Genomic DNA, 12,586 nt, shown 5'->3' on the forward strand with positions numbered 1-12,586 from the left:
AGCGGGACCCTACCCAGAGAAGCAGTGATGCCTGAAATGGAGCCAGAGATGATGACGTGGAGCTATGGAGCAGCTGGAGACTTTAGATCCAGAGAGGGAAAGCAACTGTGTGCTGAAGAACTGGGGGGCATGGGGGAAGGACAGCATGAAGGGGATTGTAACCATGGCAATGAGACTATATAATAGAATGAATGTAAAACTAATGTTCTCCCATGTAAACTATCATATAATTCACAATAAAACATTTAAGAAAAAAAAAAAATACATCCCTGCAAAACAAAGCAAACCCATTGCTGCCAACTTGATTTCAATCCATAGTGATCCTACAGGACAGAGTCAAACTGTCTCAGAAAGTTTTTTTCTTTTTTTTTAATGCCTTAATTGTGAACTGAGTGAAGGTTTACAGAGAAGACCATCAGTTTTACATTCAATAACCATTACATTCAATTACAACAAACACTGATTGTACTTCTGCCGCTTCCTGCCTGTAGTTACCCATGTACAAATATCCTCTTTAAATTCTTATGTACACACAGAACACTGTTGTTCCAAGATTGTGTATATATATCACTATTTACCACTGTCCCCTTTAGTCCTTGCATACCTCCCTGTGTTCAGCTATTTTCATCATTTTTCTGACACCCTCCCTCTTGTATATTGCCCTTCCAGTCACCCTAGTTAATGTGTTTACTCTCTGCCAGTGAATTAGTCCCAATTTCTTCCCACCCCTGGTAATCATCAAAGAATGTTTCTTTTAGTATGAAAACTTTTTCTTGAGGTTTTACAATACAAAATAGTGTCCTTCCATGATTAACTTATATCACTCAGCATGTCTTCCAGGTTCATCCATATTATGAGGTGTTTTGCAGATTCATTGTTATTCTTCAATGTTGCCTAGTATTCTGTTTGTGTGTATGTACCAGTTTGTTTAGCCATTCTTCCATTGATGGGCATGTAGGCTGCCCCCATCTTTTTGCTATTGTGTATAGTGCTGTGATGAAATTTTTTTAAGACTTTAAATCTGTGTCCATAAAGTTTTTAAGGCTTTGAATCTTTATGGAAAAAGGCTGCCACATCTTTCTTCTGAGGAGGTACTGGTGAGTTCAAAGTGCCAACTCTTTAGTTATCTGATGAGTGCTTAGCCACTGTGACACCAGGGCTTCTTCCACAGAGATTACAGCCAAGAAACCCTTCTGAAGCAGTTCTGCTCTGTAGCAGCACATGGTGTTGCTATGAGTCAGAACTGACTCTACAACAATAACATATTGTTTCTTTTACTTTTATCAATATTATGACTGTATCACATATTACTGTTTTATGTTTTGCTTTAACAATATATTCCAGAGATCTTTTTACATTAACTCATATAGGTCTTACTCTTTTTTTAATAGCTATATATATGAAGAGGCTTCAGAAATTTCATAGAAAAATGGAATGAAAGATAATAGAATTTTTTTTGAAGCCCCTCGCCACCCAGTTGTCTTTTTCTGTTGAATAAACTTTTTTTTTTTTTAAATAAACTTTTAAAAAACAAATCCCTAACCTTAGGGAGCCCTGGTAGTGTAGTGGATTGTGAGCTGGGCTGCTGACCGGAAGGTCAATGGTTCAGGTCTGCCAGTCACTCTGAAGGAGAAGTATGGGGCGGCTCTGTGTTTCTGTGGAGGTTTGCAGCCTTGGAGGCCCTATACAGAGTCGCTGTTAATCAGTGCTGGCTCCATGGCACATAACCACCACCAATACCCACAGATTCAAACCAAAACTCAGGAATTTCCACTGGTCACAAAGATCTGTCACAAAAAAAATAAAAAATTCCTAGAAGTAGAATTGCTGTGTCAAAGTATAAGAATTTAAAAATTAAATTTAATTGTACATTTTGCCAAACTGTAGGAATCTTGAAGGCACTGTGGGTTGGGTTAACCTCAAGTTGGCAGTTCAAACCCACCAGCTGCACTGCTGGAGAAGGATGAGCTGTCTGCTTATGTAAAGATTTATAGTCTTAAAATCCTGAAATGAATCAGAATCCTTTCAACAGCAGAGTTTGATTAAAAAATTTTTTTTGCAAAACTATACTCCAAGAAGTGAGGGGAACACTGGGTTCTGTAGGATATTCATTGGACTGCTAATCACAAGGTTGGTTGCTCAAGCCCACCAGCTGCTTCGTGGGATACAGTTGAGGCTTTCTGCTCCCACAAAGATATATACCCTCAGAAATCCTATACAGGGTTGCTATGAGTTAGAGCAGACGTGGTGGTACTTAGCAACAACATGCTTTAAGAAAGTTGTACCTATTTACCCTTGTGCAGACATTATGTGGGATGTCCTAAATCAGCTCTCTGTCTTTGCCCATCTCAGCTGGAAAGTCGACTGGAAGAGTGGTTGGGAAAGATACTGCCTGGCAGTGACTGGACACCCAATGCCCGGTTCATCATTCGTTCTTGGCTTCGGGATGGCCTCAAGCCACGCTGTATAACACGGGACCTCAAATGGGGAACCCCTGTACCTTTAGAAGGTTTTGAGGACAAGGTAAAAACCTTATAACCTTTATGCATGTCCTAGGTGACTCAGTTGTTGACTGTGTCTTGTTCCTTATGAGACTGTGTGTTTTTTCTGTTATTACATCCTACCATCTTTCTCTTTCTGATCCTCCAGGTATTCTATGTCTGGTTTGATGCCACTATTGGCTACTTGTCTATCACAGCCAACTACACAGACCAGTGGGAGAGATGGTGGAAAAACCCAGAGCAAGTGAGCATATTTTTGGTTAGCCTATGACGAGGGTGTGCATGTGAAGTAGAAATTAGAGCTGATTATCTGATCTTGAGCCTTTTAAGAAGACCTCAATAGATCTCCCTCCTTGTGCATCTATTTCTCTAGGTGGACCTGTATCAGTTCATGGCTAAAGACAATGTTCCCTTCCATGGCTTAGTCTTTCCTTGTTCAGTTCTAGGAACTGATGACAACTACACATTGGTCAGCCACATAATTGCTACAGGTATGGCGGAAGACTGGAGATAGGGCATGAAGTTTGTTTCTAGGGCATGAAGTCTGAGGCAATACTGGGAAGAGATTCTAACCAGGTACTAGTCCCATGTTCATTGTATTATTCATAGTAGCAAAAAGATGGAGACAGCCTAGATGCCCATCAGCAGAATGGTTGAACAACCTTTGGTATATACACCCAATGGAATATTTCACAACATTGAAAAATAACAATGAATCTGCAAAATACTGCATAACATGGAGGAACTGAAGGACATCAGACTGAATGAAATTAGTCACAAAGGGTATAGATAATTGTATGAAACTACTACTGTATAATGTCAAGAAAAAGTTTTAATTCTATAATAAACATTGTATGATGGTTACCAGGGGTGAGAGGGAAGGGAGAATTATTCACTGAGTAGAGTGTAGACACATGCTAACTTGGGTGATGGGGAAGGCAGTTAAAAAAAGAGAAGAAAAAGAAAGGCAATTACTTTTACCCCCACCCTCCCCATGTATTAGAAGGAAAACAATGTATATATGTTTTCTCATTCCCCACAAATAAAAAAGGAAAAGGAAAGACGTAGGGGAAGGAAATGAGAGAGAAAAGGGATTTGGAAATTGATAGTATGGTGGTTGTGCACCACAGGGATTGTGGTTGGTATGACTGGGTAGTACATGTAAAAATGGCTGAAACTTTTTTTTTTTTAAAAAAAAAGAGGTACTAGATCTTGAGAGTTGAAATGAAATAGGACATCATTAGAGCATGAGGACTTAATCCAAGAAAGAGAATAGGCAGCAGAAGAAATCAAAGATCTAAAGCTAAAACTTTGTAATTTAATGGATATAAACAAAGAGAAAATGGCTAGAAGAGAGAGGAAGGAACTCCCAAGTTCTCTGCAGGGCATCTACTCAGGATTGGTTGAGATTGAGGAAAAAGAAAAAAGTTGGTGGGCCAGCACAGTGGCTTAAGCAGGTGATTTTTTCCCCCTGTCTAGAGTACCTGAACTATGAGGATGGGAAATTCTCTAAGAGCCGGGGTGTGGGAGTATTTGGAGACATGGCCCAAGATACTGGGATTCCTGCTGACATCTGGCGCTTCTATCTGCTGTACATTCGGCCTGAAGGCCAGGACAGTGCCTTCTCCTGGACAGACATGCTGCTCAAGAATAATTCTGAGCTGCTTAATAACCTGGGGAACTTCATCAACAGGTAGGACTGGGTGAGAGGTCGCAATTAGCAGATGAGCTGAAATGGGACATACTAGGTGTCTGGGAGTGGGGATTCAGAGAAAGCTGGTAAATGTGCAGGAGGGCATGAGGAATGGGGAAAATAATGTGGAATGTTGATTTCTCTCAATTAGAATTTGCTCCTAGCACACAGTAGGCCATGCTTGAGAGAACAACTGTAGATAGGTTCTCTCCTTGTAAGAGTGTTGACCTGTTGTTATGTGCCATTGAGTCGGTTCCGACTCATAGTGACCCTGTACAGGCTTTCCGAGGCTGTAAATCTTTATGGGAGCAGCAAGCCTCACTCTGGTAAGTTTGACTGAAGGGGTTGTTCTGATGTAGGATAGGCTTCTGTTGCACTCTGTTGTTATTTTAAGCTCACATTCCACTATTAGTCTTTGTGGTTACGAATCGGGCTGCGAATCTCACGGTCAGCAGTTTGAAACTACCAGCTGTTCTGCGGGAGACAGATGAGGCGTTTTGCTCTCGTAAAGATTTACAGCCTCAGAAACCCTGTACAGGGTCGCTGTGAGTCAGAACTGACTCCACGGCACACAGCAACAACAAATACTATAATCTAAAGCAATGTCCTCCATAGTTTAGGCCTTTCACTTAGTCTTGCCATTCACCCTTTCAGACTTGGTCGTTAACCACACTTAGGTAGTCCTTACTGGAGTATTCATTTTAGAGTGAGTATTGACTTAAAAATAAAATGAACAGTTACTTAATTTTGTCAAGTTTCTTTAAATAAAAGTGATGGCTGTATGTAAAATACCTGTTGTATGTGGAGTCATTTTCTTAGGGGAAAATAGAGTGAGGAGTTAATTTGTTAAGCTTTACCTTTAGCCTGAGGGAGCCAGGTGTCAGGTCTGGGCAGGAATCCCAAGAACATGTACAGTGATAAAAATTGGATCCAATTTTTCAAATTTGTTTTATCCCCTTCTCCCTCACCAAGAGCTGGGATGTTTGTGTCTAAGTTTTTTGGGGGCTCTGTGCCAAAGATGGTGCTTACCTCAGACGATCAGCGCCTGGTGGCCCATGTCACCCTGGAACTCCAGCACTATCACCAGCTGCTTGAGAAGGTTCGGTAAGTAACCTCAACCTCTCCTGTCTCATCTCAGCAATCTACTGGCATGTTAAGAACCCAGTAGGACCTTACACTTTGGCCTGCCTTCTCCCTTCCTAGGATCCGGGATGCTTTACGCAGTATCCTCACCATATCTCGCCATGGCAACCAGTATATTCAGGTGAATGAGCCCTGGAAGCGGATTAAAGGCAATGAGGCTGACAGGTAAAGTGACAGGATTGGCTAGAGGAATAAAATAACATGTAGGCTGTGTCCTCCTGATGTCCTGATGGGTCTCTCTCTTCTTCCCAGGCAGCGGGCAGGTACTGTGACAGGCTTGGCAGTGAATGTAGCTGCCTTGCTGTCCATCATGATCCAGCCTTACATGCCTACAGTTAGCACCACCATCCAGGCCCAGCTGCAGCTCCCATCTCTGGCCTGTAGTATCCTGCCCACAGACTTCCTTTGTACCTTACCAGCAGGACACCAGATTGGCACAGTAGGTCCCTGGATGTTGGGCCAGCTTCTCCTTTGTCATTCAGCCTTTAGGGTGGGGGTCAGAGACCTCTCATAGTACTCTGTGAACCCGTTTTGATTCCATTCAACTCTGTACTTAGGCTTGTTTCCGATCTAAAGTCCTTGGTATTGGTTCATAAGTGCAGAGTTACTTTTACTCATATATCCTCGTTCATATCTAAAGCTAGTACCTGGCACATAAAACTAGTATACAGCTATTTGAAGAAACATCATAGTTACTGATCTCTGTAATGCTAAATAAAGTGTATCCCTAAACTGAGTGGAAGTTTATCTTTGACTCTGTTAATACTTATGGCTTTCCTAACAAATGCCAGTGTTGTTTCTGAAGTCTTTCCTGAAATCATGGGTATTTTACTCAGTATCATGCTCCTCTTCCTGGCCTATTTAAGGTTCCTAAATACCAGATTGGGGTTGGAGCAGGCCTTTTTACAGCTTCGTAGATTTCATACCCCAGCAGTGAATGACTCAGGAATTCTTTTTCTCTGCCCCCATTCCCTAGGTCAGTCCTTTGTTCCAAAAACTGGAAAATGACCAGATTGAAAGTTTGAGGCAGCGCTTTGGAGGGGGCCAGGTGAGAAAACTAAAGACTCTGCTCTCTCTCAACCAGCAATAGCCATAGTGTCATCTTCTTAGTGTCTCTAAGTTGTCCCTCACTCATGACTCTTCCCATCTTTGGCCCTTGCTGCTTCCTCGCTTAATAGTTTTTCTTTTCTCTCTTAGCTCAATGAGTCTTTGGAATCAAAGGTAATCACTTGCTTCCTGAGGCATTATATAAACCTGGAGGTTGGAGGATATTTATAGTAGAGGATGATAATGTTCTTATTCTTCTCCAGGTAAAAGCTTCCCCAAAGCCAGTAGTTGTAGAGACTGTTACAACAGCAGGGCCACAGCAAATACAGACACTGATGGATGAAGTGACAAAACAGGTAGGAAACATTATGTCCTGTGAGACATCCTAAATCAATCCTTTCCTAATTTCACTGTTGCTATTCCTCCCAATTCCCTTCTCTAGGGGAACACTGTTCGAGAACTGAAAGCACAAAAAGCAGACAAGAACCAGGTGGCTGCAGAAGTGACTAAACTCCTGGAGCTAAAGAAGCAGTTGGCTCTAGCTGAGGGGAAGCCCCTTGATCCCCCTAAAGGCAAGAAGAAAAAGTGAAAGAAATTGTGGGTCACAAAAAATCATTTTAATAGATAAGGACATAGAAATAAATGTACAATCTCTGTCTACAAAACTGAGATTCTTTCGTCTACCCCAAACCTTCTCCCTTACTGAAATGAGGTGCTGAGGGTCACTTTGGCACTGTTGAGAAGGTGGTCAGTAGCCACTTTTGGGAAAGGTAGGTAGTGTGGCCTGTGAGGGGAATTGATGGTCCCAATTGTTCATGTTTGGTGTAGATTAACCATTCGGTCAATCAGAGCTCGGCGAGTTGCCTCTACTTCCCTGGTCAGGCGCTCAATTTCCTGCTTGAGCCGTTCGTTCTCTTCAGCTAGCTGTGCCACTTTCCTTTCATTTTCCTGTTCTTTCTCCTTCATGCGTTGCTTCCCAGCCCGAGCTGGGGACTGTCCACTCTGTTTCCGCTTCCTGGGTCGTCTTTGGTTTTCCTCTTCTTCCTCTTGAGCCAGGGAGCTCTGACTAGAATCTGGAGACTGAGGGCTCTGGGAGGTGCTTGTGACCTCTGCTGGTCCTGGCTCCTCAGTCAGCCAAGCCAGAGAGGCAGGATCAAGAGTGGTGAAGGTTTTTGGTTCTTCCTTCAGGAAAGTTAGGGCAGATGTTAGTTGAGAAGGGAAGGGAAGGGCAACATTTCTCTCCCTAGCTTTAGGCCTAGTATTCTTACCTCCTTGTTTCCAGGAGGTGAGATATAGGTCCCTCCATTTTCATCAGAGGACAAGACTTCCTGCAGGTCCTCATACCAGGCTTCCAGCTCCCAGCTGGACAGTGTACCAAAGGAGAAAGGCAAAGGCTGAGCTTCCATCTCTGCAGTTGGAGCAGGCTCTAGAAAAATACATATTTAGAATAACAGAGGTGGGTAGAACAAGCTCCACAAACCAGTCTATACCAGAGGTTAGCAAACTATGGTCTCCTGTCTGGTTTGTAAATAAAAGTTATTGGAATATGGCTCCATTTATTTACACTATGTCAGCTTTTGTGATGTAACTGCAATGGTGGAGACTAGGGCTCTCTAAAATATTTGCTATTTGGACCTGTAAAATTCACCAACCTCTACTAAAGGGGAGTCCTGGTGGGATGATGTGGGTTAATACGCTAGACAGCAAAGTTGGTTTGAACCATAAGATTGGCGGTTCAAGCTCACCAGCCGTTCCTTGGAAACCCTATACAGGGTGTCTACTGGTCCTCAGGAGAAAGATGAAACTATCTACCCTGGTAACCCTATATGTTGTTTTTCAGTGCTGTTGAGTCATTTCCAACTCTTAGCGACCCAAAGTTTCCAAGGAGAGGCTGGTGAACTTGAACCTTACATAGGGTTGGTAGAAGTCAGAACTGACTTGATGACAGCAGGTTTTTTGGGTTTGGTCTGTACTAGTATTTAGTATTCTCTACTCGCTTTCTGCCAACACTTGTGAAGAAACAAAATGCCTGAATTTTATGGGATCCTAGTAAAAGTTCTCAACTGCCCTGGGAAACTCATTGGTAGGTAGTTTCTGGGGCCATTATCTGACCATATGCTCCTTCAGTGTGGTCAGTCTAATCTTGATAGGAGCTGATGTTTACTGGAACAAATGGATTATTTTGGTTGGGGCTGCCTGCTTATTCAGCCAACTTTCAACTTGGACATGCTCTAAAAGAAGATGAACATGGCTTGACAGCACCTTCTCATAGCTTATTAAGAGTCTCAGCAAAGAAAGACTAAAGGACTTGGTTTTGGGAAAGAGTTGGTTAAATTTACCTGCTTTCAGGTGTGGTGGTGTATGAAGATACACTTCCTTCTGGAACACTGTGGTGGGAACAAGGATCAATGTTAGCCATTTTTAGAAGGGGGACGACAGGTTGCTTTTATCTTCAGTGTCTTACTCATTCGTCCTTCCTTACTTCCTGTCTTGTAGGGTATGGAAGTAGTTCTGAATAGTTAATGGTCCCTGCAGCCATTTCCAAGGACAAATCAATCAGTTGTCATCCAATTGATTTCTTTTTATTTTTAGTTGCTGACATTTGTAGTCCTGATTACATAACAGTAAAAGCTCTGGCCAGCTCAGGTTTCTGTCAATTCAAGGAGGCCTAAAACTTGCCAGGGGAAGGACTGGACCACAGAGAAGGGGACAAATCAATGGGCATTTTCCTATCTCCACTCCTACTTGCCATCTTTTGAGTCTCTCAGGAGCTTTAGTGGTGCTGTGGGTTAGGCATTGGGTCGGTAGTTCAAACCCACCAGCTACTCTATGGGAGAAAGATGAGGCTATCTGCTCCTATAAAGATTTAGTTTCAAAAACTCTATATAGGGTCACTATGAGTAGGAATCAACTTGGTGTCTGACAGGTATATCAGACTTAATATGTTCAAAACCAAACTCCTGCTAATCTTCTCTTTCCAAGGTCTTGGTCATTTTAGAAAATGACAATCCTAGTTTCCTAAGCAAAAACTTTGGTATCATTGATTCTCCTATCACAGTCTAATCCAACCATCAGCAATATTTACTAACCTTTAAAAAAAAATTTAAAAATCCAGAATCTGAGTACTTCTACCATTTCCAGTGTTTCCAGTCTAGATTAAGTTACATCTCCCCTGGGTTACTGCAGAAGGCTTCCCTGTTTTGACTCTTGCCACCTCTTCTTCTGTCTATTTAATAATAACAGCCAGAATGAGCTTTTTAAAGCAAGCCAGCCCCTGTCAAACCCACCAATTACTTCCTTTCCCATGCATACTAAAATCTTTTAAGATGGTTTACAAAGCCCTACTCATCTGTTCTCCTGCACCTTGTTTTTCACATCATCTAATATCACTCTTGGAGACCTGGTATGGGGCTGTAGGTTAATGCCCTGGACTGCAAAGTCTGTTGGACAGCAAGGTTGGCGGTTCAAGCTTATCAGCCGCTCCTTGGAAACCCTATACAGAGTTGCTAAGGGTCTCAATCCACTCTTAACAACAACATCCCTCTTGTTCACTGGAATCCAATTAACTGGCCATCTTTTGTTCCCTAAGACTGCAGGTATGCCTCCACCTTAGCAGTACCTTCTGGAAAGCTCTTCCTCCCCAGATAACTGCATCGATCACTGCCTCACCTCCTTTAGGTTTTTCACCTCAGTGAAGTAACCCCTGACCACCCTGCATAATTATGTGCCTTTCACTAACCTGTAAAGTACTATGAGAGCAGAGCTTTTTATCCACCCCCCTTTTTAAATTAACTGATGTGCCCAGGATCCCAAATCATGCCTGTATTAAGAAGTAATGGATAACTCCTCGAGACACTCTTTAAATCTCCTAGCACTAAGCCTATCTCTGAAGGTCACCTTTTTATAAAAGCAGCAGAGTGGCACACAAAATAAAGGATTATTACCCAGATTGGTGCCCTGTATCAATGTGAGACACAAAGGTCAACAATTACCCCAAAGCAAAGATAACAGGGGTGTGTGTGTGTGGTGGGAGCAAGTAAACTATAGAGTACTGGAAAGGGAACAAATGGAATACCAAGTGTTGACACATTGTGATAAATGTACCTAATGTCACTGAACAAACGTGCTGTGTACATTTTCACCAAAAGCTCAGTAAAATAATTTTAAAATACAGTAGGCCTACAAGGTGAACAATATCACCAAAGAGGTATGCACTCCTTAGAACTATCAACCACAGATGGCCAGAAGGGCAGCATTTGCCCAAGGAAAAAGCTGAGAAGGCAGGAAATAAGTATGAATGGAAATGGTGAACACGGAGAATGTGGAAAGGGTGCTGTTACAATGTGGGCATTGCAATCAATGTCACAAAACAAAATGTGTAGGAATTGAATGGATCTGTTCAGTAACTTTCACTCAATCATAATGAAAAGTTAAATTTCCTCCAATCTCCAATCAGTTCTCATCCAGTTGATTCTGACTCATGGTGAGCCGACACAGTTGAGCTTTCAGCAGTTGCCTTTCCAGGACTTTTCTTTTAACTTTTGGGTGGACTGGAACCTCCAACCTTTAGGTTAGCAGACAAGCATTTTAGCGGTTTGCACCACCACCCAGGGACTCCGTCTCTTACAGGAAATAGAAGACTAAGCCCAGTGAAAGAGACCTAGTTGCATATCCCAAAGGACTGGAGATGCAATATCTCCCTGAATGTTTCTCTGCAGGGCTGTCCTCTCTGGGGAACCCTCCCGTGCCTTCCAGTGTGTGTATGGGACGAGGCTTTCATCAGCAGTGAAGTCCTAGGCTAGAGGGCTGAAGTGCCAAACAGGGGGCTGGCCTGATGCAATGGTTACAGAGACTGGTTGGGGGACAGGAGAGAAGGCCGGTGAAACAGGACAATCCCAAAGGAAGGGCAGTACACTGGGGAGACCCCAAATGGCTTCCCACACTTTAAGAGATCCAGGCTGCTCTCTTCTGCAGATGGCCCAGGATCCTCTGGAGGAAAAGTGAAAATCCATCTCCTGTCCTTGACTACCCACACCCCTTCTACCCTAAACTCATGTCAGTTTCCTTGATTAGAGTCCCAGGCACTAAGGTAGCCATACTGGCTGGTCCCAATATGCGGCTGGGACGAGACGGGGGTGGGGGGGGGGGGGGGGGGGGGGGGGGGGGGGGGGGGGGTGGAGGTGGGAGGAGGGGGAAGAAGGCAGTGTCTCTGATGGCAAAACAGAGGTGGCTGCAAGAGCCACTGTCACCCATGCTTCTTGGTGCAGGGGTGTGTCCAGCTTCCCCCGCCTCCCACCGACCAGCCTAACTAGGAGTCCTGGGTCAGAGTTTCAAGAGGACAGCCAGCACCCCTTCGCATAACAGCACAGAACAGCGCCCGTAATCAGGGTAGGAGTAGAGTGACGTCGTTCGAAGGACCAAGAGTCTGTAAACACCCTCCCGAATAAGGGATTATCCCCATCCCTCTCACGAATGTCACTCATTTCATGTGGAGGGGTGGGGGCAGGCACATCCTAATGAGCGGATGCCCCAACTTTGAGAGGTCAACCCTTGATGGGAGAACATAGGGTAGGTGAGGAGGACGTACTCACCTTTCTCCTCAGGTTCCGGCTCTGATTTTGGCTTTGGCTCTGTCTCTGCCACCCGCTCATCTTCAACATGATCTACTCTTGGTCTTAGACTCAAGCCTCTGACCTACACGGAGCTCCGAACAGGGATCTTTTAATACGGCCTTGCCCTCCTCTCAGGGGTGGAATCTAAAAGTTTACCAATCAAAAAACGGCACGCTGGCATTGGCCCCGCCTCATCCCTTACATCCGCCACTCAGTAGACCTCTGCTGCACCGCCTCCTTCGCTCCCTTCTGTTTGGAGGTCGACGTAGTGCTGGACCCGGAAGTGGCTTCGGGTCACGAGGCTTCGCGGAGGCGGTGGGTGAGTCATGCGCGCGCGCGGAGGGTAGCGCAAAGAGGGGGGAGGGGAGAAAGGGGGGCGGGGATGATGCAATGTTTGGCAACCGGTGTCTGTGCGCGCAGGCGCAGGGAGCCAGGAGGGTGGTGGGAGGTGCAGAGGGGGAGGGGGTGGAGAGGAGAGGGCGGGGCGCCAGCGCCGAGCACCCAACGGCCCCAACGGCCATCAACTGTGGCTACCCCTAAACTGCCTCTAGACCGTTCTGCGTGTGTGGAGTCTCAGTGCAGCTTTTTTC

The 12,586-nt window shown here is 44.3% G+C and overlaps 2 protein-coding genes across 2 annotated transcripts in view; one reads left to right on the forward strand and one right to left on the reverse strand.

Moving 5' to 3' along the window:
* MARS (methionyl-tRNA synthetase) overlaps positions 1-7,049 on the forward strand; it is a 33,093-nt gene extending 26,044 nt beyond the window's left edge. The window contains exons 12-21 of the mRNA XM_006859475.1: positions 2,353-2,523; positions 2,650-2,745; positions 2,875-2,992; positions 3,981-4,194; positions 5,167-5,298; positions 5,398-5,502; positions 5,590-5,776; positions 6,314-6,385; positions 6,648-6,740; positions 6,827-7,049. Of these exons, the coding sequence (XP_006859537.1) occupies positions 2,353-2,523; positions 2,650-2,745; positions 2,875-2,992; positions 3,981-4,194; positions 5,167-5,298; positions 5,398-5,502; positions 5,590-5,776; positions 6,314-6,385; positions 6,648-6,740; positions 6,827-6,973 (1,335 nt within the window). The 3' untranslated portion in view covers positions 6,974-7,049. The remainder of the gene's footprint in view (positions 1-2,352; positions 2,524-2,649; positions 2,746-2,874; positions 2,993-3,980; positions 4,195-5,166; positions 5,299-5,397; positions 5,503-5,589; positions 5,777-6,313; positions 6,386-6,647; positions 6,741-6,826) is intronic.
* Positions 6,983-12,080, reverse strand: DDIT3 (DNA-damage-inducible transcript 3). Its single transcript, XM_006859474.1, has 4 exons — positions 11,976-12,080; positions 8,724-8,771; positions 7,653-7,808; positions 6,983-7,566 (listed from the first exon to the last, which is right to left on the reverse strand). Exons 3-4 carry the CDS (start codon positions 7,788-7,790, stop codon positions 7,198-7,200), a joined length of 507 nt encoding a protein of 168 aa, XP_006859536.1. The 5' UTR covers positions 7,791-7,808; positions 8,724-8,771; positions 11,976-12,080; the 3' UTR covers positions 6,983-7,197.
* Between the last annotated feature and the right edge of the window lie 506 nt (positions 12,081-12,586).

This window comes from Chrysochloris asiatica, unplaced genomic scaffold (genome assembly GCF_000296735.1).
Source record: "Chrysochloris asiatica unplaced genomic scaffold, ChrAsi1.0 scaffold00033, whole genome shotgun sequence".
Taxonomy (NCBI): Eukaryota; Metazoa; Chordata; class Mammalia; order Afrosoricida; family Chrysochloridae; genus Chrysochloris; species Chrysochloris asiatica.

Excerpts from the sequence above, each read along its gene's own strand:
- DDIT3 (XM_006859474.1), bottom strand. The coding sequence starts at position 7,790 with ATGGAAGCTCAGCCTTTGCCTTTCTCCTTTGGTACACTGTCCAGCTGG. Across the intron at positions 7,567-7,652 it reads CACCTCCTGGAAACAAGGAG|GAAGAACCAAAAACCTTCAC; the intron begins GTAAGAATACTA and ends ACTTTCCTGAAG.